Genomic DNA, 23,705 nt, shown 5'->3' with positions numbered 1-23,705 from the left:
TTCACCTAAGGCGTCTTTACTGGCCTCAATGTTCGCAGCCGTCATCGTGTGACTGGTTTCGCTCCATCACCACAGTATCCACATTTCAATCGATGCAGCATCCCGAAACCGTCCTACACCAGCCGCAACCCTCGACGACCAAGTCGTACATGGAAACCAACCACTCCCAGCTGCAAGATCTTGAACTCAATCATATATCAAGGCCTTCTTCGATCAACATCCCCGAATTCCGATCATCCACCGGCATCACCTTTCAAATCCCCAGCTCTAGTAGCTTGGTCCCCGCCGCACAGTATTAAGCATCATGATCCCACCAAAAGCAAAGTTCGTCCACGAGGTCGAGCGCGATAAAACGTCGACCTTGACATCCTCTTCACCCAACATGGTTTCTCACACATTCACGACGCCTGCGCCGCCAGACGCGACATACTTCGCCAGCATACTGAAACGCGAGCGAGAATCTAGCTTGCCTACCTACGAATCCGACAAGCAACGCCCGACCTCGACGGGGAGCAGTAAAGGCTTTGATGCGCGGAGCTACAGAGAGGATTTGGCTGTCAAAGCTAGAAGGCGTCGGAGGAAGTACGACTGTATCGCTGGGATCCTGGTTGCAATGGTTCTTTTAGGATGTGCGGGCACTTTGGCTGCAGTGATGATTTCCATTCGGAAGGATTAGTTTTGGAATATTTTGGGACAAATAATTGTTGTCTTTCTGCATGAATTGAGAATATTTGTGTGCAGGTAACGCAAAGCATGACGGATAGTATTGGGTATACAGGCATATCGTTGCAATATCAGATCAGTAGCGTCATTATCATAACGACACCCTTTCTCCTTTGCGCCTCAAAGCACATACTTAAACAGAGGCGACCTGTCTCCCATGTTGAACAGCTCTTCCTCGGTGTACTTCTCCTTTGCCTCGTCAGCAATTCTTGCTTTCTTCGCGTTGGCCGCCTTGTAACTCCACTCAAGAAGGAAGGCTACGATAAGACCACTTCCACCGAACGCCAAACTCAGACCGAACCCAGTGTGGTACTTGGGCTTCTCGCTCTCGAGGTACATAAAACTGCCAACGATTCCACCAACGTTGCCGACGCAGTTCATGAGAGCGATACCGATCGCACGTCGCGAGGCAGGAGCAATGTTGTTCGCGTTCCACGATGCGGCCGCTGCCTGAATGGGATAAATACCGATGACCGCGAGGACGACGGAGAAGTACGCGACTCCTCGCTTCTCCGCAAGCGCGCCGTTGAGGGACAGAATGATCGAATAGGCGACGGCGACGATGGCGAGTGGGATGGCGAGGAACGGCATGCGCCAGAAGAACCGATCGGATACCTTGGCGAAGCTGACGGCGGAGATGGCGGCGGCGACGTACGGCGGCGCGGAGAGCAGTTGCGCTTGGGTATTCGCGAAACCCATGGCTTTCGTGATGGTCGGGAGGGTGAACTTGATACCGTACGACAGCGCAGACTGGCAGACCAGGAAATACGCCTGGACGTAGATGCGCCAGTTGGTGAGGTTCATCTTGAGGTCCCTCCAGTTGACCTTGTTATCGCCGTGTTCGTCGCGAGATCCACCGCCCTGCTTGATGAAGATGGAGAGTTCTAGGTACTTGATCTCCTCGGGCTCCAGCCAGCGCGTGGAGAGGGTCGGCGTGTCGATGAGCAGGAAGAAGCACGCCACGCCGAGGCAGACGGTGGCGAGGCCCTCGAGGATGAAAATCCAGCGCCAGCCTTCCATGCCGGCAACACCATCCATTTCGGCGATGGCTGCGGCTAGGAGACCGGAGAAGGCACCAGATAGGGCACTTGCGCAGTAGAAGTATGAGATTCGGACGGAGAGATCGCTGGGCATGTACCAGTATGAGCACAGGTAAATAGCACCGGGGAAGAAACCGGCCCTGTGAGAAGGATTATTAGCTGATGTTGCCGCACGATGACATGGTGTGAGTACTCACTCGAAGATGCCAAGGAGAATGCGGGTAACCATCAGGCCGGCGAAGTTCCTCACCAAGCCTGTGCAAGTCATGACAATACCCCATGCAAGGGTAAGACTGCCGAGGTACGTGGAAGGGCGCTTGACTTTCTTGAGGATGATGTTGCTGGGGACTTCGAAGAGGACGTATGGGACGAAGACTGTGTGGTCGCGCGTTAGTGCGAGAAACGAAACAACAAAGACATTCGTCGTGAGACTCACAGATGGAAAGGACAGTGTTGTACTGCACGCCCGTCATGCCCAAGTCCTCAACCATGCCCTCGATCTTGGCATTTCCAATGTTGGCGCGATCAATGTGGCAGATCAAGTACAGAAGGGCGAGCATCGGAACCAGTCGTACATCAACCTAGTTGAATCGTTAGTCACTTCCCAGTGAGCTGCGCACCCCGAAGTTCAGTCTCACCTTGTGGAAAACCTTCTTCCGCTTCTCGTCCGGATAGTTGTTGTAGAAGTCCGCATCCTCAGGACTCAAACCAAACACGCGGTAGGGGCCGACTTCGATGGCCTCGGGAACTTTCTCGAGGTGGGTTTCTCCGGATGGCCTGTGTTGGATAGCCTCGACCTCGCTCTTGTCGAGCGAGCTCCTGTGTGCGGCCATATTCTGACTGCGTGAAGGTTATCGTTTCGCAATTAGAGAAGGTGAGAAGATGCGTCTGGCCGTGAAGAAGGCACAAGCAGTTGAGATGAGACACGTTCGGCTTCCTGAGTCGCTCAGCCTGCCTAGCTCTCACTCAAGACGCAAGAGTCCCGGACTAGTTATATCTCGCCGGGAGCACCTTATAACATAAAACGAATCCACTGCGGAGAAAGGTCCACCGCGGAGAAGGTTGGGAACAGCTTCCTGTGGGCTTTTGGAGCTGCTTCACCCGCACCGCTAAAATCCCCAGAGATCCATGTCCCCAGACTTGGCAGTTTTGCGGGGTGCGGGGAAATGGTTCGTCTGGCGAGGTTGGCCGTTGGAATCAACGGACGACGACACGGAAAAGCCACTCGCCAAGCTTATCCGTGGTTGTATCCGTCATGTCCGTCGCGTCCAGCGTCACATTGCAGCGCACGCGTCGAACGATTGGAGGCCGCAGGGAGACGTGGTTGGAGATGGCAATAGATGGCTCCTGTGCAGAGTAGGGATTCCAGTGGGACTGATTGCGCTCTGACGAGACGGTGAGATACGGCCGTTCTTGAGATTGCGCGATAGCCGAGCATGGGTAAGCTGCACTGGTTGACTGGTTCCTTTGGCTGCCTCTCGGTTTGTTCCATCTTCCCCACGGGGAGCGTTCCGCTGCTCTGCATAAACGAATACTGTGGACTCGAGAAACAACGCGATATCAGGGCTCCATTTCAAAGTCTCTCTTCCCAGCTCTCACTTCGCAACTTGAACTCTCCACTCAGGTCGTCGGGATAAGCTCTGGCACTCTAGTCATTCCAGAGGCTTGTCACGCACTAGTTACCGATGGCGTTCTTGGAATTCTTGGACAGAGGCTCCGGCATACCACGATCGTGTCTTGGCAATTTACTTCTGGTGCGCTCCGACGACTGACGGATAATACGGAACGAACCCGTCGTCTGCTTCAATGAGGCTGTTTTCCCGCCTCTCTGAATACCCCGCAGGCGTAGTGAACTTGGCGACGTCGGTACGTGGTCGGTAATTTTCCCGCCAAGCACGCCACACCAAGGGTCTCGTAGCCGCGGCCGGATCACCTGCCATCCTGAAGTGGTGCGATATGCGTTCGGGTGAGCGGGGTGCACGACACGAGCCGGGCGTCCTTGGAACAGCTCACAATCTTGCTTTTCCGTCGGGGCAGATGAGAAGAAATGTTCATAATGAAGGTGGTCCCACGGATTATTCACTGGCCGGTTCTCAAAATGGCGGATGGGAAGACAAATTTTAAGAAGGAATCGGCTTTTATTCTATGACAACTTAATTACGATTGATGACGGCCTGACTTTCAGACTTGAAATGAGCGTCGGCAGCTTACAGTTTGTCAGACCTTCACCGATCGCGTAATACTAGACCAACTCCGTCTTGATGCGAACTTCAACTTTTGTTCCTTTGAGGCGTTCGTCCTATATTTGATATAGCCCGTTGCGAGAGAGCAATGAATGACTCGTCGCAATTTGGCGAAAATCGAGACCATGTTCAGTCGGCACAAGTATCAACCCAGATTTTGCCCAAGTGAGATATCTCATAGCAAGCAGCAACCTCAGCAACGCAGCTACCTGACGCACCAGACCCATTGAACCCATACCTTGTGGCGTGCATTAGTCTTGAGCACCATGCGCGATCCGAGTATTGCATCATGAACATCATTCATATATTTGCCCTAGAAGTGATTGTATGAAGCCATGGCAACGCCATCGCTCAAATACTGTGTACAAGAAGTCGCGCAACTAAAAATACTTACGGCGATGAGATAGGTTTCTTCATCATCGTTTGTTTGAACGCAACCAGAGCGACCTCGGGCTGGTAGGACATCAGCCCGTGACCGGCATCAAACACCCTCATCCAGCTCAGGTTCTTGTTCGTCTTGTACTCTCCCTTCTTCTTCCCATCAAGCATGAAATCTTTCATCTCGGCCTTTTCGAAGTCGGGTCCCCCAATGCGAGTGACTGCTCTGAAGTTGCCAACATAGTTGCAGATCCAATCTGGCTCTCGAGTCAGCTGATTGTTATCACGGTCCAGACGTCTTGAGGACTCACCAGCATCACCAGCCCACACTAGGACCTGTACATCGGTCTGCGTAACCTTGCCGAGGGTTTCGAGAAACGAGCGTTGGCCTGGTTTAGTTGGTTATCGTGTGTCCTCAACACAGAACAGGTCGACTCACCATCTCCTGTAGCCGTGAACTTGTCGTAAGGAGCTTGGGGGCACTCCTGGTACTGTGACTTGGCACCGATGGCCTTCATGACTTCGGGTTTGTTGATGTACTTCATGTACGTGTTGGGTGGAAACTTGTCATCTTTCGCTCTGACATCGTACACATTGAACTGTTTGATGGCCTCGATGGGTGCCTCAATGGCGTTGAAACACGCGGTTTCGGCAGCGACACAAGCCTCGTTATTGCCCTCGGGTGCGGTGCACTTATCCATGGCAGGCGCGCAATCCTTGTCGTATGCCTTGGCGAGCTCATCATACTTGGGCTGGTCAATGAGCTTGTTGTATGTGTTGTTGATGGCGTAGTCCAAGTAATCCCGGTACTGGTTGCCTACGTCATAGTTAATACTACGCTCCATCTCAAGTGTCATGCGTACTTACGAGCGTCTATCCAGCCATTATTCACACCAAGAGCGACCACCTTGATCTTCTCACCCTTGACCTCGCCCTTGTCAATCTTGGCGTTCTGTGTCTGGAAGTGGTTGATGAACTCCGGGCCGTAGTGGCCGCCGTAAGACTCCGTGAAAAGTCCGAAATCCCGGCTCTTGTACTCCGGGAACTGCGTGTAGAATGATTGCATCAACGACCACACCTTGGGTGCCGCTTTGACAGTTGAATCGACATCGTTCGTGCCGTAACTGAAACCGACCCCGATTGGTTGGTCCACATAGAGCTGTGATGGGACGAGTCAGCATTGAGCAGCTTCCAAGAGGTATGAGCGCGGTTGTGTTATCACTATGGGGCCGTGATGGGGCTATGACCGCATTGGAGATGTCGAAACTTACCATGTTGGCGTAATTATTCCAAGAGTTGGGGTTCAGTTTGGGCTCGTCGCCACCTCCGTTGAAGGTGCAAGGACCGTTCTCCTGAAAGAGGCCCAACATGGAGCTGCAGCCTGGTCCACCGTTCAACCACAACGCCACGGGAGCCTCTTTTGGCTTGTCTCGGGCCTCGAAGAACCAGAAGAACATGTTCTGGTCCGTACCTTAGGATATGTTAGTCCCTTAGCTCGAGACTAGAGGAGTACGTCAACTTACCGACGTCAAAATATCCCGAGTACTGCTTCACATTGGGAGTGGTTTCGCAAATCTTGGAGTCAGTGACGAACCTCGTCCTGGAGTTCGTCGCCGCGTGTTCAAAAACGGTGTAGTTGGTGCCAAGGTCGGACATTAGGCTATAGCTTCTGTCGACGGCGTAGCTCTTCGGAACCGCGAGCGCCGCGACGAGCCCGGCGAAGCCGAGGACGGCCAATGATCGAACAGACACGCCCATTGTGTTGGCACCACACTTACAGTGAGGGAAGGACTTGTATGGGATGTGATCAAAGAAAGGAGAGTACAGAGAAGTTAGATCATAGCATTAACCCACATAGTGCAGGAGGGTGTGCGAAGGCAGCAGATGGGCGGTATTTGAGCTTGACATATGTGTGGAAGCCCGGACTGTCTGCATCCAAACGGAGGGAGCCGCTCATGACAGTCACCCTCGCCTGGCCGTGGAATTTTCAATCGAGAGCTTGTTTTATGGGGCGCAGATTATCCCGCCGTTCTTTTCTTTCGGCGGAGAGGGTTTAATTGTCGAATCCGGGGACGTAAGACAGGACTACCGCTGCGGCGGCTGTCGCCCGCCTCGTGTTGGTTTTGCCATTGTCTACGAATGTATGCCCATCTTGCCGAAAGACTTAACGCGGGATGCGTGGAATATGCAGCTTGTGAAGACTATCGCGGGAGCCGCTGCAGGGAACATTTCCTACTTGAGTATGGCCGTCCGCGCGCGTAGTGGGAGATTGAGCACAGTCGGCCTCGGTCGGCGAACCCTTTCATAGGTTTGTTTCGTCTGACCACACCATCATTCCGTCTGATCTGGGACCAGAAACAGAAACAAGATTAGACGCTGTTTCGTGGCAACGGAACAATTCTGTCCCTTACATTTAGCCTCGTTTTCAGGAGAGGAGGAAGCCGCGGCAGAGGGGCGGGAAGCCGCAGAGAAGAAGTTCTTACTTTGGAGGACTACTGGGAGAGTTCGAAGAAAGACTCGAGGATGCAGCGATGAGGTGAGAGGTTCCGCAGAACAGTCTCGTGGGAAGTGTCGCCCCCTGGCGTCGATCACCAATCAATGTTGTCAATCGGGAATTACGCTTAGTTCCCACGAGTCGGCGTGTGGTCCGTTGAGTCCGAGAAAGAATCTGACTGGTGCGGGTTCTTTGCAGAATCGAGGATTATCCCAGAATTACAGGAAATAAGCCGTCATAGGGTACACTTAAATGATGTCGCGGAAAGATTTTGGGATGCGCCGGCAACCCCCAACCAAGCGCCTGTCCTCTGAGAGGAATTAAGCTTGGTTTTTACACTCCACCTAGTCATCGGAAGCTCATCATCCGCATGGCACAAGTTCTCAGTGGCTGGAAACCAACGCATGTGGCGAGAGCGGTCGTGATGAAGAACAGTGAGGCGCATGTTGAAATGAAGTTTTCTTTGTCATATTTACGATCAAGTATTACTATTATCGTGCTGTCATACCTATTCAGTGCTTCATCACAGTCATGCGAAAATTATAAGCCGCCGTGCTTCCATCTCAGCTTTTTGAAGGTTTTTCAATAACCACAGGTTCCAGCTCAGGCTTCTCGATACTCCGTTCACTGGAGCTGTCGCTGGATACTCCGTGATTCTCGAGATCGGTGATCTTGGCGGCTTGCTCGCCTCTCCAGTCTTTGTGGTGTTAGTAAAGTGAATGGTAGATAGTGAAATCAGGGGCTTCTTACGTCTTGATTTCCAGGCTGGTACACCTGCGGCGAACATTTCGTCAATCTCCTCAAGAGACTTCTTGGCCATTTCAGGCATGCAGAGGTATCCCCATACCAAACCCATGGCTGAGATGGATCCGTATATTAGACCAACTCTGGAGCCAAGATTTGCCGGTTCTTGCAGCAGATAGGGCAGAGTGAATGAAGCGATGAAATTGCAGAGGTTTGCTGTGAGCCAAAACAGCATGACGGACTTGTCTCTGAGAGTGACATGCGGAATCTCAGTTTTCGTCAATTGCAATCTGTGTTCAGTGTCAGTAAACGACGCACTTCTCGAACTGAAGTGTATGGACACTTACGGGCCGCCGAATGAGACGAAATGGAAGATTGGGAACATGACGGTGAGCGCAACAATGCCCTTGTTGATGTCCAAGGTAGGATGAGCGATAGTGCCCAACCCACCCATCACCATCAGCACGGCGGTTTGAACAAAGCCCATCTGGAGGAAGAGGCGCCGACGGCCAACCCGATCAATGATGAACATGAAGGTAATGGCAGTGCCGAGCAAAAGAGCTCTTTTTACCATGGTCATCATGAAAGGGTCGACAATTTTCAGACTCTTCAAGAAGATGGTTCCGTAAAGATTCGAGAATGATGCACCTGACAGCGAAGCCAACGCGGCAGCCGTCAATCCGTTCACGGTTCGCCGCTGGGCTAGTTAGAGATATTCCTTCATTGAAGATGCCACTCTCAACTTACCAGGTTGGTTCCCTTAACGAGGTCCTTCCACCTTCCCTTCGTGTCGCTGGAGTTCAGGGCTTCCTGCAAAAGCTTGGCCTCCTTTTCGGCGTCATATCCTGGCATGGCTCCAAAGAGGTAGTCGAGATTCTCAACAGCCTTCTGATATTCGCCCTTCCGCAGGAGCCATCTGGGAGACTCGGGGATCAAGACCCAGAAAAACAACGAAAACGCGGGAAACAAGAAGCCGATGCCAACAGGGATCTTCCAGCAGCGGTCATCGTTGAGGTGGCTGGTAAAGTTGGTGATTATCGACGCGATGAATGCGGCAAACACACCATTGACTCCATAGATGGCCGTCAGAGAACCACGCACTGCGGCAGGTGCGATCTCGGCCTGGAACATCGGAATCAGGAAAGCCTCCATGCCGACATGAAAGTTCACGATCATTCGACCCGCGAGAAGCTGTTCGTAGTTCTTTGCCGTGTATACCGTGATCGTGCCAGCCAGGCAGACAATGTTGGTTAGGATGAAGACCAGTCGCCGGCCCCACCGCTCGCCGATTTGAGCACCGATGATTACGCCGACGGCATAGACGATGAGAGGGAAAGAGTTCATGTATGCCAGCTTATTCGAAGTGAAACCGAATGCCTTTTTCGCCGGGATGTAGTCTCCAAATCTTTTTTCGAATGCTAGATAACATGAATTAGTTTGATCATCCACAAAACACAGTTCTCTGAATATCACTTACGCGTCATTGCCTGGATAGTGTTGAGCGTTGAGCCTTCATACCCGAAGGTGAAGACGCTCATACCGAACACCAAGGTGACCCATAGTAGATTAGATGTAATGTGATGGGTCACCTTGAAGTTGTGACTCCGTAAATATGCGATTGTCATGATGGGCGTGTATTGTGAATCTGATGAGGCGTCCCAAAGAAGAATATGTCAAGACCAGCTTACTTCTTTCTGTTGTCTTGGCGATCGCCTGCCCTTCACCGACCAAACCAGCCGCGAACCAGAGGTAGTGAGGGCGAGGTGTCTTTCTCTTTTATGGGTTGAAGCTCTGTGTCTGAACACATCTGAAGACGAAAAATGTCTGGGTGTGTGAGCTGGGTTCAGCAGGGTGTCTGGATGGATGCAAGGGTTCACGGACGACGTGGGTGTAGGAAACTCTCAGGCCCCAGGTGCACTTGGGAGCTTAAACGCCTCCCGTCGGATGCAGTCGGCCACAACGGCAGGTCAAGCGCTCTGTCCGCCAGCTGTACTACACGTCGTTTCAATCCAAGCCGTCTCCCTGTTCATGAAGCAAAAACCACGCCCCGGATCTGTTCTGTGTGTCTGTCGAGATGGTCAGAAGGACAGACACCATCCCACACCCCGGGTCGCCGTCGTCGAATGTCTGTTGTTTGAATGCGCCGATCATTTTTCTTTGCAACACAGCCCATCCATCCTCTCACTATCTATGGCACGATATATCCCACAACGTCCCAAGGCGTTTCGTTGAACTAGGTACTCCCTTACTCTTGTTATTTTACGCATCTCGCGCCTCGCGATGTCCGTCCAGCGAACAGCCGCCCGCTTATTCACACATCCAACCCTGTACACCATCAGTCTTCCCGGATGGCCCGCATGATTCGACTGATAGAATCCATGCAGACGAGGCGACTTGATGGGGCCGCTCCGGAAGTATCGCCCACTATTATCCCCCGCCTTTCAGGTCTTTTGGGTACTTTGACACCATCCGAATGTTGTTGCTTTGAGTTATGCCGAGAAATCTAGGTGTCAAAAAAGCCATTCCTACGCCAGTTGGACACACGCTGCAATGGTCCAAGACCAGTATGATCATACCTCGAGAAGCAGCTCACGCGATGTTCACTTCATGTTCCCATGCACGGCAAACCGCTATTTCGCGAGAACGACTCGGCAAGTTCTTTGCTCACCTTAGCTTTGCTTAGCTTAACTTGGCTTCGCAATGAGGCTTCGCAATTGGGCTTCGCAATGGTGATTATGACTATGCCAAGTGATCGGAATCTTGTGGTTGCGATCTGGATTCCTGCAAATGCTTGTCCTGTTTGCCACGCATCCCGCGCGCGTTCCCCCTCAAGTCACAAACTTTACGGGATTTGTGGACAAGTCGCCCTCTTTCCGGGTAAACCCTATCTGCAGATGGATGAGTGGCCAAAGTTCGAAGCAATCATGGGACGAATTCAGCTCCTTCGGGAAACAAGACCGACCGCAGGTTGCAAAGCGCCGCCAGTCCCGTCTCAGACCCCCTTCTCGGCCGACACAGATCGTAAAGATGTAAACACTCGACATCATCACAGCTCCATCTTGCCATTGACTTCGAAACCCCCACCATCATGTTGTTGAGATCTACATAGTCGATGTGACCTGACACTCAGCCGGCGTGATTCGCCGCTCTATGTTTGGAAGCACAGGACAACTACTGGTGGAAAAGAGCCTCTTGCTGAGTCAATATGGACTTCTGGCTACTCTGCGATAATGCGACGCTGTGTTCACCTCTCGTAGTATCACCTACCGCAACTACAAGCCTTACCCCCATCTCACTCTAGAGACGATGATACGGGGTCAAAGGCATAGATCTCGCGAATCTCCAAATTTGTTTCGGTCTGGGGAGCTCGCCTTCGGTAAATGTGGCTCTGGTCTTGCTCGTATGTAAGAGTTGGTGGGGGAAAAGGGTGGGAAGTGGCGCTTTGGCCGGCCGCGAAACGTCTCCGCGTTTCGGCGTCAAAGAGGGTACTTCCCGGCTTCGGGAGACTCTTTGCTCCGCCTACCCGCCTCTGCTCAAGTTCACCAATAGGATCCTTTTCCAGAAGTCGCAAATCCTACGGATTCTGTACTGTCGTATGGCATCTATAGATTTGCGGCTCAGGGCCCTTGCATTAGCGCCGAGATCTCTTCATGGGGCCAAGACGGGATCACATGGATGTCGATGTGGCCATTCCGTTCCCGTGTGCGGGATAGCTTCTTCCCTTCCCACAATCTCCATATTTCATCTTGGCTATATCTTGGTTATTGAGGCGCAGTTGGTTCCCAGGTCGAGCCTCCCTTCCAAAACCGTCCGAAGAACTTCATCGACAAGGATTCAGTGGACCACTGCGGTCTCTCTGTTAAGCACTCTTGCAGCCTTCACTTGGAGGGATAGGGGAGCTCTGGGATCATACGGGTAACGCAACGAAACATTGCGTGAAAGCCCGTCGAAAAGTTCAGCTGCGACGCAGACAGAACGCCGATGAGGCCAAAGACACCGCAGGTCGGACGAATGATGTCGCGTCTCAGAAGCCACAGCAGCATAACTGGCAACAACTCCAACGACCAGTAGAAAGATTAGCCGCCTCCCCGCTGCCGAGACGGGACTGCACTCGGCTCGAGTGGAACATTTCGTCGCGGCCACGAGGATGCCAGGGATGGTCGAGGTCTTGGACGCTGTCAGAGCCGAGACCCCACGGAAACAAGTCGCGAATTCTTGCCCAAGAAAGCTCTCATCCATTCTGCTGCGGGAAATAATAAGAGAAGCCCTACGAAAAGGACGTGCTCAAGCAGGGTTTCCTCTTGACAGACAGCTGTGCCAAGCCTCGGGGCTTTTCTACACTAGCGGCAGATCTGAGGTAGCATTGCATTTCTGTCAAGAGTGTCATTCAACGTCTAGTCTACATGATCCATTTTCTGTCAGATAAATCTCAGTCTTCAAACCAAGTACAACGCGGCGCTGACGTTGATGTCCACGACGTCGCCGCGACAAGACAAAACATGGCGACGGCATTTGCATCGATAGTATATGGCACTCCTGCGACAATCCCAAGTCATTTACAAGGAGACATGCTGTTAGCATAGTCAATCCCCGCACGAATGTGTAGGCGCCAAGTGGAGGCAAAGTGCTTGTCACATTGTGACAGCCAATTTTTCCAGACAAAACGCCAAGAAACCCACAATCTTTGGCTTGGCGATTACAGCATGTTCGAGATGAATGGCTTGGTAATCGATGATGTTTTATCAAGTGGCGCGCGTGGAGCGCATCTTACGAAGGTGTTTCTATCAACGGACTCTTGCCCGGGTGGGAGGGCCATGCCTTTTCCTACCTATGCAGAACTGGTCCGTTGGGGCGACCCGGCAAGCTAAGGGTACGGAAGGTTGCAACCAAAGAGCAAGAGCCTACGAGAGGTCGAAGAGCTGGGGATAAAACTTCAGGTTAAACCGCACTATCTTCCCCATTCATCGTCATTCGCGGGGGTGGCGGTGTTGGATCCTATACCGAGTAGGAAAAGCATCGCCAACTTCACTGTTACAGACAGTTGTTTCTTTGGACATATTTGTTCAAGTCCGAACTTTGGATGATTCTGTACAGAACACGTTTGCCATCTCTTCGCGGTCGTTCCAACGACTTCACTCAATGTCGTCTGCCAAGACTGTCTCTTGATCTCAAGCATGAAAGAAACAATTGACAGGTTGACGATCCCACTGAACACAATGGATGATGGAAGTCTTGGTAATCGGATTGTCCGTCTGGATGAATCAATGCATCACAACGCCAATACTATGCGATGACGATGCTACGATAGGTGTTGGATGTGCCGGGCAACTTTCAGATGATGTTCTGCTCAATGACTCGGCTGCTCAATGCTGCACTGTGCCCATGGGACCATTTCCTGCCATGAAAGAGAACCGGAAAATACGATGGCGAAACATGAGGCCAGAAATACGAAAGGGGAAGTGGGCCAGACAGATGGGCCACACGGATACCACCAGATCTGATAGCAGTGTTGGTGTGTACCTGGTCTCATCTGATGTCTCTGATACACCAATGACATTGGCGACTTCTTCTTGCAGGAAGCCTCCATCGACGTCATTCTCCGGCACATGGGAAGGCGGGACACACATTCCGAGCCGATACGTTCGCTCTGAAAGTATGTGCTGTGTGCACGGAATCCAGTGCTGGAGAGTCATGTCGAGTTCCGATTCGCCGGATGGAGTTGTGAATGGTTTCAGTGCACCGGACCAGAGTCCGCCAGTTTTACGCTAGGTAAAATGAATCGTTGGACTATCCTCCGAAGCCCTTTCGTTCTAGAATGAGACCACCCCTCCGGAAGATGCTGCCGAGTCTTTGGCTAGTCTTTGCGCAATGGCGTCCCATCCTACTGTGCGTTGATTTCTGCTTAGACCACATCATCAACTTTGCTTCGTCGAATATTGACCGTTTCCCATCATCAATGCCAAAACATGGTTTCAATGAAAAGAATCAACCATTCTTTCATTACTGAATGAAAACAACTTCATATTTCCGCGGACCCGGGGATTTATCGGAGTCGCTGTATGAGCTGGCAACCGCTATGCCCGAGACTTGGGACGGTCTGTTATTGAGGCACGGAGTATCTGATCGCGAAGAGAGGCTCAGAACTTTCGAACTTTGCTATACGTGTTACTATGCTTCCAGATTGTGCTGTTCCTTCTTGACTACATGTACGAGACGCTACTAAACACTCGACATCCGTCGCCGGTCGAAGATGCCGATAGCCGTTTGACGGCATCAAGTGCCGTTAGCTCGGTCGGAACCGCCACAATTCACAGACTTCGAGTTAGTTATTAAGCCGGGTGGCATGATTCTATCGGCCAAAAGACATTTTTCGAAGCCAGAGAGACTATTTGTTCCGTGCTTAATACCCGGGGGAGCAATGCCGGGAAGACAAGCGTCCTGTTCCTTGGGTGGTAGGTATCGGTGGAAGAGCTCCTTCCGTGTTTCTTGTGGGCACCTCGAATGTTGCCAGGACCTCAACTCTGTTGGGTGTCTTTCAGTGTCATCATTTGTCAATGTCGGTATCGCTTTCGCCTTCGATGGCTGGTAATCATAGATTGTTTTGACGTTTAGCACCTTTCAACTTCGTTTGCTACATTTGCGACGTGATCTATAACGGCACTATCAAAGAATTTCTTGGCACCTATATCATGAACATCCTGAATCTCTGCAATAAAAGCATCTCTGCCTAGACCCAAGTCCCCGTTTGCCCTTTTCTACAGTTTTTGAGGTAATTCTTGTTATCCACCACGTTTATATTTGAGATTGTCGTTTGTCTCCGGTTGTGAGAGTATGTCTAATATTCTGAACTTTCCTGTGGGTCTGAAGATACTTCGTGATGATAGCTCATTAGGATCCATTAGAATGATCGACACTATCCAACCAATATGGACCTAATCCTGCACAGCGATATTCTCAGATAATAACAATTTTGAAGCCAATCTCTGCCTGATAGCCCGATCAATCAGATCACTGGCTGTTGTGCGTATGTATCTACAATCCATGCATTTGATTTCTGTCTCACATGCAACATTGACTGGAACGAAGAGGCAGGTCGGTGCTTGCGCTTCTCGTGACTTTGTTCAATGTTGGCTCTCCAACGGATCTCAACCGTATCACTAGTCGATGGATTCCGACCGCACATCGTGTTGTTTCGCTTCTTCTCAACGAACACTTAAGGAGCAGCCATCAACCCACGTACTCTCAGATGATGGTGATGGATAAGTGACCTGGGAAGGTGTAATATTGTGCAACCTCGCCGCGCGAAGAGGCGGTTCAGTCAAGCTGTTTGAACCAACTTCTGTTCCAATTTCTAGAACCTTGTACAATCGAGTTGCCAAATTGCGAGCTATTTGCTGTACGATTCATTTATTAATACGCCATCAACGCAATACATGTCTTCTGTTGTATGGATGCCAGATCGTGGAACTTGGCTGACTCGGGCTCGGCGGACCCACTCGGGCCCGGTCGGTCGGATCGGTGCCTCGGAGTTATATCGCCGAGGGAGCTCAGCCGAAGAAGGAATGGCCTCACGCGAGCACGCCTCACGCGAGCACATTCGATTCAAATGCATGTCGGATCTTTGATAAGCTTCAAATCATGCATAGGCTGCCTGCGGTGAGATTGTGGATTGCGAATGTCGCAAAAAAGCCTTGGGTGAAGCGATACAATCACGAGGTGTGAGAGATAATCATAGAGATAATCCAGGGGCAAATATGCACGTGATTAGTATTTCATTCACGAACTTGGTTTCTTTTTGACAGAAATCAGGGTGGAAATATCATCAGATCCTGCTACTGAGGCTAGCGGTAAGGCACTGGTCTAGTCTGCGATGGCACGCCTCTTCAACACAACGACCCATGAGACAACCCTCGAAAGGCTCCTATTCTTGGGAACGAATCAAAGTTCTGCATGCCCTAACGTCAATTGTCTTGGCCGAGCAACTGACTGACTAGTAGGACGGACATTCTATCTTCATGGTCTTGGGAAATCGTATGAACCCCTCGTCCCTGTGGTCTCACGTAGGGAGCTGCTCTGCCCTCAAACTGGGGCCCCCAGGGTTACTTCCGGCAGTGATCGTGAGTAAATTCTCTCCAACCCGGTTGCAGTTTTCGATATCCAGAGCATTGAGTATTCGAAGAGTTTAACTTTAGAGATCTCTATCTCTCATGATTGTGGTCACACGTTGTGTTTCGAGGCTTCCTCATTCCCAGTACCCCAACGCTTGCGTACGCGCACTAATGCATCATTCTTTCAGGCAAGCTGACCCAAGACACTCCATGCGGTCTGCGAGGCCAAGGAAGACATCCAGCCAACTCCATTGATGAGATTAAGTTCAACAGGTAGGTCTACAAGGTTGCGGTTCCTGGATTTCATTCTGGTCCACTCGGTGACCGCTTTGTCGGGACCGCATCGGTATGACACGCAAGCCAGTAGGCCACTTTTCTATTTAATTCGGCCCTTGCAGAAAACCTTCGCGCGACGTTATTTTTACCCGGAGTGTTCGTCTCTGCAGTGACGCTTTTGAGTTAGTCGCGAGCATGCAGCCGATGACTGGGTTCTTCATTCGGGGGAGTCCTTTCTAGAAGATGTTCCTGTCGTCATCATCGACGATCGTTGAAAGCTGCGCTGCACAAGAACGACGAAATGCTTGTTGGGTGCGTTTCTCAAGCTTGGGGAAATGGATTTGATCATGGGCTTTTCGCTGGGTTGTCTTAACCCGACTGCCTGGCTCATTTGAAAGTTGATCCCTGTGACTAATCAATCATCAAAGTGGCTAGAATGTGTGGAAATGGAGGTGAGGGCAACTCGCAATGCAGTGATTCTTACATGCAGTCTCTCTATGATGATTTGTGTTTCTATTGTATGCTACTCAGGTAAACGTCGTAAAATCAATGTTGTTAGTATCAGCCGTCGAGCTCTCAAGCTTCTTTCTTCCAGAAGCCACTGATAGATGCCGCCACTTCTGGTACTCTTTGCCTGACCACGGCATGTCCAACCTTGGGGACCACAACAACGTTTCTCAAGCCGAGTTCCTTAATCTGACCCTCACTGCACAAATCGTCCAGTTCTCCCAGCACCACCAGCGACGGGATGCCAGTGCCAACCGCCCGAACAAACTCAGCATCGTTGTCAAAGACACCGCCGTCCCTGAAAATGGCAACAACAGAAGCCGTGTGTCCGGGATGCTCGCGCATCTGCCACTCCCTCACGGCCTCGGCAACAACTTCTCCCTTGGCGACGCGCTCCTTCCAGTCTGTGGGCACTACCAAATCCCCACCCTCGAGGAAGTTAAGAGTGAACTTCCGCGCGGCAGTCTCGTCGACGTCGTTGCCGCGCAAGTAGTTTTGCTGCTCCGCGGTGAATTCAGAAGCGCGGAGGAGCCCGGCGGGCGCAACGAGAACGAAACTCTTCACCCGCGACGCCCGTGAGGCTACGTATCCCACCGTCAAGGCGGCCCCGAACGAGTACCCAACGAGGTGGGCGCAAGGCCAACCGAGCTGGTCCAGCAGAGCATCCAGAAGCTCGTGGAAGATTCTCGGTTCGTGGGGGACGACGGGCGTGTCGGTCAGCCCGTGACCCCAGAGGTCGACCAGCGCAAAGTGCGTCTGAGGAAACGACGCGTGCAAAGCCTTGGCAAGCGGCAGCATGCCCAGGGCAGGGGTCTGCACGCCGTGGATAAAAAGAACGCGATCGGGTGCGTTCGCGCCGTCCCCGGGCGAGGAAGGGGGTATCTCGAAGTAGGCGGCTTTGCCGGTGGGCGTGGTGAGATATTGGGCGGGCGGAAGTAGCGCGCCGAAAGCCGCCGTGAAGGCTTCTTCGGACGCACCCGGTATCGGCGCTTGCGAGCCGTAGGCCCCGCCCGGACGGGGCAGGACGAGGTCTTTGGACGCGTCGGACATTGTTGCACAGCCAACAGCCACAAGAGCGAGAAGTTTCGGAAACGCGGCTGCTTGTGATGCGCGTTTTATGATCGTGAAAAAAAAACGCTGAGAAATCAAAATGTCAACGCCAGGGCGCGGAGGTGGAGGCAGTGAGGCCCCTATTGGTCGATTCTGAGGTCCACATGTAAGACGTCTCCCGATCTCGCCCGGAGTCAACGACCCACTTGAGGCCGCGAACCGGATCCGGTCGGGGGAGTGGCCAGAGATACTCCAATGCCTTACGTGCACGCTCGCCAATCGCGCGGTCATCTTCGCCAGCTCAGTGGTACGCTGGTTGACGACATAAAGGGTCCACGACTAGCTGTTCCGCACGAGGGATGGGCCGAGTCCACGAGGAGTGAGAAATTCTTAGAAAATACACAAGTTTGAACGTATCTCATTCACAAGAGACGGGACACATTTCTAGCCAACCGGAGCCGGAGGCGTCGGTGGTGGGGCCGGGTCATTCGGCTCCGTCGTGATGGACCCACCCTTCCGGCTGCCGCGGTGTCGTCTTTGGCGAGGTGAGCCAAGCTTGAAAATATTCTGTTTGGATGACATGGATGGAGAGGCTGGGTTTAGGACGGTTTTCAGTCTGGCCTTATTCCGGTGATGAATTATAATATCCTCCCTAATTGGGCGTTGAGGTAGAGCTGTAGATCTTACCAACCTAACTGTGTGCTACTTGTCCTAATTGCTACATGACTTGTCTACACATTGTCTCTTTGAATCAGGTCGAGGCTATCGACTTTCTCACGTTTGACTCTTGGCATCAACACATCGAAGTGATGAATCCGAGAGACCTACGAACTAGGACCCCAGATCGACCACCGAGCGGCGGCGATCTTGACACCAGCACCAGTGAAGCAGGCGCTGAGAACGCCTCCCGTGCCAGAATGGCCGCAGGTATAGTCAGGCGTGCCGGTCTTCACATCCGCCTTGAAAGCTGTGGGTTTCCCCTCGACATCAATGTACACCGTCCAAGACTGGATGTTGAATCCGTTGGGGAAGTCAATGTCGGAGGTATAACCCGCGACGGAGCATGCATTATCGATGACGGATCGGGCACCGGAGATCCTGCAAAACAGATGTCAGTTAGTCTCTTGAAATGTGTCGAGGATAGAGAGTCCGACCATTGGTTGGAGCAGTGCGCCGTCTTGTTATTGGTGTTATCGACCACGTCAAACTCAAAGACTAGGTTATTGTTCGACAAGGTCTCGGCGGAGACGTTGGTGATCTCAATCTCGGGGTAGGCGGGCTCGGGAGGGAGGACGGGAGAGACCGGCGCGGCGGAGATTTGGAGGCTCGGGGTGGTGAGACAAGTGCTCAGCACGCCCGCCTCGCCAGAGTGGGCGCAGGTGTAGTCTGGCGACGAGGTGTCCAGGACCGCGCGGAACCACGTCGGGCGTCCTTCGATGCCGATGAGGGCTGACCAGGACTCGATACTGCTCGTGTTGCTGGGGAATCTGACGGTGAAGGAGTAGCCTGCGACGGAGCAGGACGCTGGGGTGGGGCGGGTGTCATCGAAGGCCCTGTTGCACGGTTAGGATCTCCGCGTTGGAGGGTGGGGGACGGGGTTGAAGTGCCATGTGTTGGAGCAGTGAATGGTCTGATCGGAGGTATTATCGACGACGTCGAAGTCGAAGAAAAGATTGCTGTTGGATAGGGTCTTGGCTGTGACGTTTGCGATTCTGATTAAGACTAGGCCGGCGTCGGAAGTGACGGGGGCGGCGGCCACAACGGTTGCGGAGAGGGCTGCGAGGAAAGAGGAGGGACGCATCTTGCGGGAGGCTTAAAGACAATTAAGCGAGCGTGTGTATTAAGAGATCGTACGGTGAAAGAATAAAGGGGTTATGGAATGAATTCGTCGACGAACACGTTCATCTTATATATTGCCCGAGAGACGTGATGGTCCATATCGGCATAACACGTTACTGACATAGGTAAGATGATGAACCTTGTTTCTCGCTGGATCTTGGACGGGACTGAAAAAGCGGACGAATTACAATCTGGAAAGATGAATAAACGCACCCCGCCGAGGAAAATGCGAGATATATTGCATCTTCGTGTTGCGTTTAGATTGCCGTTTCGGGAACGTCTACCCCGGGATCGCGGGGCCGGCCTTCCCACCGGCTCCACCACTGGGTCGGCGGATGCCGAACGCCACACGACTCGCTTTCGGAACGTCGGAGTTGGGCGCAGACTGGCCGGGGCGCGAAAACGTCAATTCCCCCGATTGACATATGCCGCCGACATGAGCCCAGACGCGCGGCAGTTGTGGCTCAGACTTTATCTAAGCAAGCACGGCTTTGAGGTCGCCTCCTTCGCCATTCGATACTTCGAACTCTCCCAGTTCGACTTCACCAACCGGGTCATGTTGCGGCGGGCACACTACAAGGATGACGACGACGACGACGATGACGATGACGACGCTGAGGACGACGAATCCTGAGGGTGACCGGCATGTGAGACATCGTTCTCTGCTGCGAGCTTCTTTGAACGTGTGCTGGGTATGGGTTGGACGTGGTGATCATGGGCCTGTCTTGATGAGGTTTGTGGTATGGGACTGGCTTTTGATCCTGTGGTGCTCCGGGACTTGGTTCCATGTACTTCAAGTTTCAGTTCCATCGGCAGAGCAATACAACACCGTTCCCATCAGCCCTTAACAAGGAAGTTCTGCCTTGTTAAGTGTGCAATTGCGTCCCTTCACAGGGTAGTATTACATGGGTGAGTTGATCCCCTTGCAATGATTGAATGTAGTCGCCAACCGTTTCGATTAGATATACGCCCTCCCAGCCCCTTCAGAACCCCGTCATCCCCTTCGTCCATCGCCTCCACGTGTCTTGCCAGTCGAATCATTGTTACCGTGTTGTTCCCTTCGAGGTAGGTTCTGCATTCCTGAACCGGATCCTGACTGAAATCCTAACTTGAACACCAGTCCTTCGTACGCAGCAACCAGGCTCTGCTTGCTGGGTGAGAGCCGCTCTGTAGGGGTGCCCTTCTGGAGGTCTATTTGTATGCCCGTGCATATATGTAGAACATCCTGAAGTCTTCCCCTCTCTGGCTCTGTTGTTATTAAGCCATAGTGTTGGTTGAGTTCGAGTGTGAACCTCATGAGCTGTAAGTCCAAAACACACTTCACACTCTTCCCAAGTCCCATCTAACCATGTTTCAGTCATGTACTGCTCTGGGAACCGCTCGAAGTCGATCTTTGAAGGTGTGAATTTGAGCTCTTGGAGTATTTGTTTCGCCTTTTTGTTGTTCTTGTTGATCTTGTGTCGCATGTGTTTGATGGTTAGTAGTCCCTTCTGCGATACGTTATGGACCTCAATCTGATTGCATCTAGTGCCGAGGCTTAAGAACCTTCTTGAACTCGTCTGCGAGAAGCGTGGCGTGTGCCGTGGTGGCCTCTGGGTTGACTGGAATTCGGGACGTCATGTTGAGTATGGCTTTCCCTTCACTTCTTCTTTCTCACAAACTAATCCGATAAGTCAGTCGTTCGGTTGCTAGAAGTGTCTCGGTGTGGTGTGTGTGGCTGGAGATGTTGGCAAGGATCAGATTCTTGCCAGGGGGGGCCTCATCAGTGTACGAAGCAATCCACCCTCACCTCGACAAGTGCATGTACTTACTGTTTGCATGACAGCTTCCAGCAATTTATACCTGCTGGAAACGCCCTTCAAGGTCGTCACGACCTTGGTGGTTGAGGCCATTCATGGTACGTCACTCCAATCCACTTCTCTTGAACGCAAACGCTAACTCCGCTCTGTCAACAGACCAAGTGGGCTGAAAACTTAGCTGGGAGGGCTTGCATATCCATTGGGCTTATAAACTCTCATTGTGTTGAGTGCTGGGTATTGCACTTATATTGCGTTATGTGGAAAGTTATTCTATTGTGTGGCTTGATATGAGTTTTTTTTTTTTGTAGCTCGCGATGTCCTCATTTCTTCTGAAAAATCAAATTTACCCAAAACTTCTCGTTCCCTGACCGTGACGTGACATGTCGCTATTACCGCTGGTTGTTTCTGGTCGGAGAAAGAAGGTGGAGGTTGATATTTGGCCTCAGTTGTGGTCTGGGTCAAAGGGGTGCAGCACGGATACCAAGGTGCCACACCGGATGGATTTTGTTGGGGGAGAGGGTTAGCGGAATTGGGGTAAAATGAGGTGAGGTATAAATAGACGCATCCCTCACATTTAACCGACACATGTCTCGCTTGATTCGGTTTCTGCTACTTCACTTTTTGAATCGTCATACACCACCACTCGCCCAACTCAGCATCATGCAAACCAACCCCACGGTTAGCCTCAGTAATGGCTTTCTTCGTCTCCCTCGAGAGCTGCGGGACGTGATCTACAAGATGTACGTCACCGTCGATGGCGGCTACAAATGCGACAGCAACATACTGGTGGAGAGCAAACTCCGCGGGGAAGCAAGAGGTAGACTCACGCAAGCCAACGGCGAGCCCATCGATTTGTCACTCGCTTATACCTGCAGAATAATCGCAAACGAAATGAGAGGTCTTGCCTTGCAGACGAATAATATCACCTTTTCCACCTTTTACTCCGACGGCCTGCGATGTCACCTCAACGCCTTCGACTTTTGGAAAAAGGACGGCCTCGATCAGCTGAGGATCGAGATCTTCGACTTGGCCCGCGAGTTTCTGACGGGACCGGTGTGCGACCAACTCGCGGCGGCCTACCCGCAGTTTGTGCCGCTTTTGGACCATATGAGGACAACGGAAGCAAGCAGCTCGACGACAATCGTTGACGCTGCCCACTACCGGGAAGCACCGTCGGTTTACAAGGAGTTCGTGAAGCGGGCGCTACAGCTGGCATCATCCCCGAACGCCAAACGGTTCGCCGAAGAAATGGATCGCCTGTGCCGGGGCGAGAAGGGTGCCAAGCGCTGGCAACCCGGGAAGCTCGACATTTTGCGAGTCATCGACTGCCCCATTGAAGCCTGGGATATACCGTCACAAGACGATCTGCTTGAGGTCGTGTCTTATGGTTACTTCCGCTTTCCCGCCGCCGACGACGAGACACCGGAGGCATTGATCAAATCGAGAGAAAGCGACAACTCGAAATATCGGCTCTCAGCAGCATCGTTGGCCGTTCAGTTTCTCAGTGCACTCCCCAAAAATACGCGGAGCTTTATCCGTAATATCATGCTAAACGAGGACCGGGACTCTGTTGCGGAATCCCCGTGTCACGCCCGTGGACTGATCCCATACTGCCAGGAGAACCGCCTACTACGGGTGGAGCGCCGCGCCGACTTATGGTGGAACGTACTACGAAAACACCCCTATCTCTCCCCCGAACAACGAATCTCAAGACCTCAGAGGATGAAGCTGTTTTCCAACCAAGTCACCAGAAACGTGGCTGTGTGGGTTGTCGAAGCGTCTATCCTCAGCTCTGCGGGCATGCCACCCGGGTCCTTCTCTCTCGTCTTAGACGCCGGCCCCGCCCCACAACTAGCCGAGGCGATATTTCAGCAAGTCGTACAACGGGATATAGCGTGGCATCTCGCGTGTGACGAGGCGGTCCGCCGAGGCTATGTCCCAGAGCTCTCTTGGGAGGACAGGAGATGCGATAATGACGACGGCCTTTTACGCGATGGTCGGACCTTTGAGAACTTTCCAAACGATATGGAAAATGTCGCGTCGCGGAGGTCTGTGGTACGGTTCACGTTCGATGTTGGGGCTTTGGGGGACGTGGGGAAGTTGGTCGAAGAAAGTCGCGACTACGATCACGACGACTGGAATGAAGTGTGGGATTCTCACGATCCCAAAACTTGGGAGACCGTTTCGCCCCTTCCTCAGTGGAAGGAAATTCTCATGGACAACGTAGTGTCAAGAGGGGAGACCACGACTGGTGAAAGAGGAAGTTCCACAACCGTTTAAGACATCCATGTGCAGACGGTAGCTTCGGGATCTATAGAGTCAGATTGCTGAGCAGGTACACTTATGTTGTGCTTCATGTGGAAAGTTATCAAGGTGCTGCATGACGTGAGCCCTTCCTTCTTTTCCCCGTAGCATGCCAACATCACAATATTTATTGAATGGGTCTCTGCGATGATGTCACTCAGAACATCAAATGATGACTTCGCACTTGCTGGACATCACGA

At 52.2% G+C, this 23,705-nt stretch overlaps 5 protein-coding genes across 5 annotated transcripts; 1 reads left to right on the top strand and 4 right to left on the bottom strand.

Annotated features, from left to right (window-relative positions):
• Positions 1 to 843: 843 nt before the first annotated feature.
• On the bottom strand, positions 844 to 6,142 carry CkaCkLH20_11261 (MFS transporter; the record flags this gene model as incomplete). Its single annotated transcript, XM_038893975.1, has 10 exons — positions 844 to 1,903; positions 1,961 to 2,138; positions 2,200 to 2,344; positions 2,402 to 2,603; positions 4,401 to 4,641; positions 4,696 to 4,773; positions 4,824 to 5,201; positions 5,252 to 5,543; positions 5,656 to 5,855; positions 5,908 to 6,142. 10 exons carry the CDS (start codon positions 6,140 to 6,142, stop codon positions 844 to 846), a joined length of 3,009 nt encoding a protein of 1,002 aa, XP_038740801.1.
• Positions 6,143 to 7,441: 1,299 nt separating this feature from the next.
• CkaCkLH20_11260 (uncharacterized protein) lies at positions 7,442 to 9,247 on the bottom strand (the record flags this gene model as incomplete). Its single annotated transcript, XM_038893974.1, has 5 exons — positions 7,442 to 7,575; positions 7,629 to 7,912; positions 7,970 to 8,319; positions 8,370 to 9,040; positions 9,100 to 9,247. The coding sequence occupies 5 exons, from the start codon at positions 9,245 to 9,247 to the stop codon at positions 7,442 to 7,444; spliced, it is 1,587 nt and encodes a 528-aa protein (XP_038740800.1).
• A 7,335-nt stretch (positions 9,248 to 16,582) lies between these two features.
• CkaCkLH20_11259 (valacyclovir hydrolase) lies at positions 16,583 to 17,563 on the bottom strand (the record flags this gene model as incomplete). The annotated part of the gene is made up of 1 exon (XM_038893973.1): positions 16,583 to 17,563. One exon carries the CDS (start codon positions 17,561 to 17,563, stop codon positions 16,583 to 16,585), a length of 981 nt encoding a protein of 326 aa, XP_038740799.1.
• Positions 17,564 to 18,387: 824 nt separating this feature from the next.
• Positions 18,388 to 20,868, bottom strand: CkaCkLH20_11258 (uncharacterized protein; the record flags this gene model as incomplete). The annotated part of the gene is made up of 3 exons (XM_038893972.1): positions 18,388 to 18,661; positions 18,718 to 19,116; positions 20,750 to 20,868. 3 exons carry the CDS (start codon positions 20,866 to 20,868, stop codon positions 18,388 to 18,390), a joined length of 792 nt encoding a protein of 263 aa, XP_038740798.1.
• A 993-nt stretch (positions 20,869 to 21,861) lies between these two features.
• CkaCkLH20_11257 (uncharacterized protein) lies at positions 21,862 to 23,481 on the top strand (the record flags this gene model as incomplete). The annotated part of the gene is made up of 1 exon (XM_038893971.1): positions 21,862 to 23,481. One exon carries the CDS (start codon positions 21,862 to 21,864, stop codon positions 23,479 to 23,481), a length of 1,620 nt encoding a protein of 539 aa, XP_038740797.1.
• Between the last annotated feature and the right edge of the window lie 224 nt (positions 23,482 to 23,705).

Source organism: Colletotrichum karsti, assembly GCF_011947395.1.
Source record: "Colletotrichum karsti strain CkLH20 chromosome Unknown Scaffold46, whole genome shotgun sequence".
NCBI lineage: Eukaryota > Fungi > Ascomycota > Sordariomycetes > Glomerellales > Glomerellaceae > Colletotrichum > Colletotrichum karsti.
This window is presented reverse-complemented; position numbering and strand designations above follow the sequence as displayed.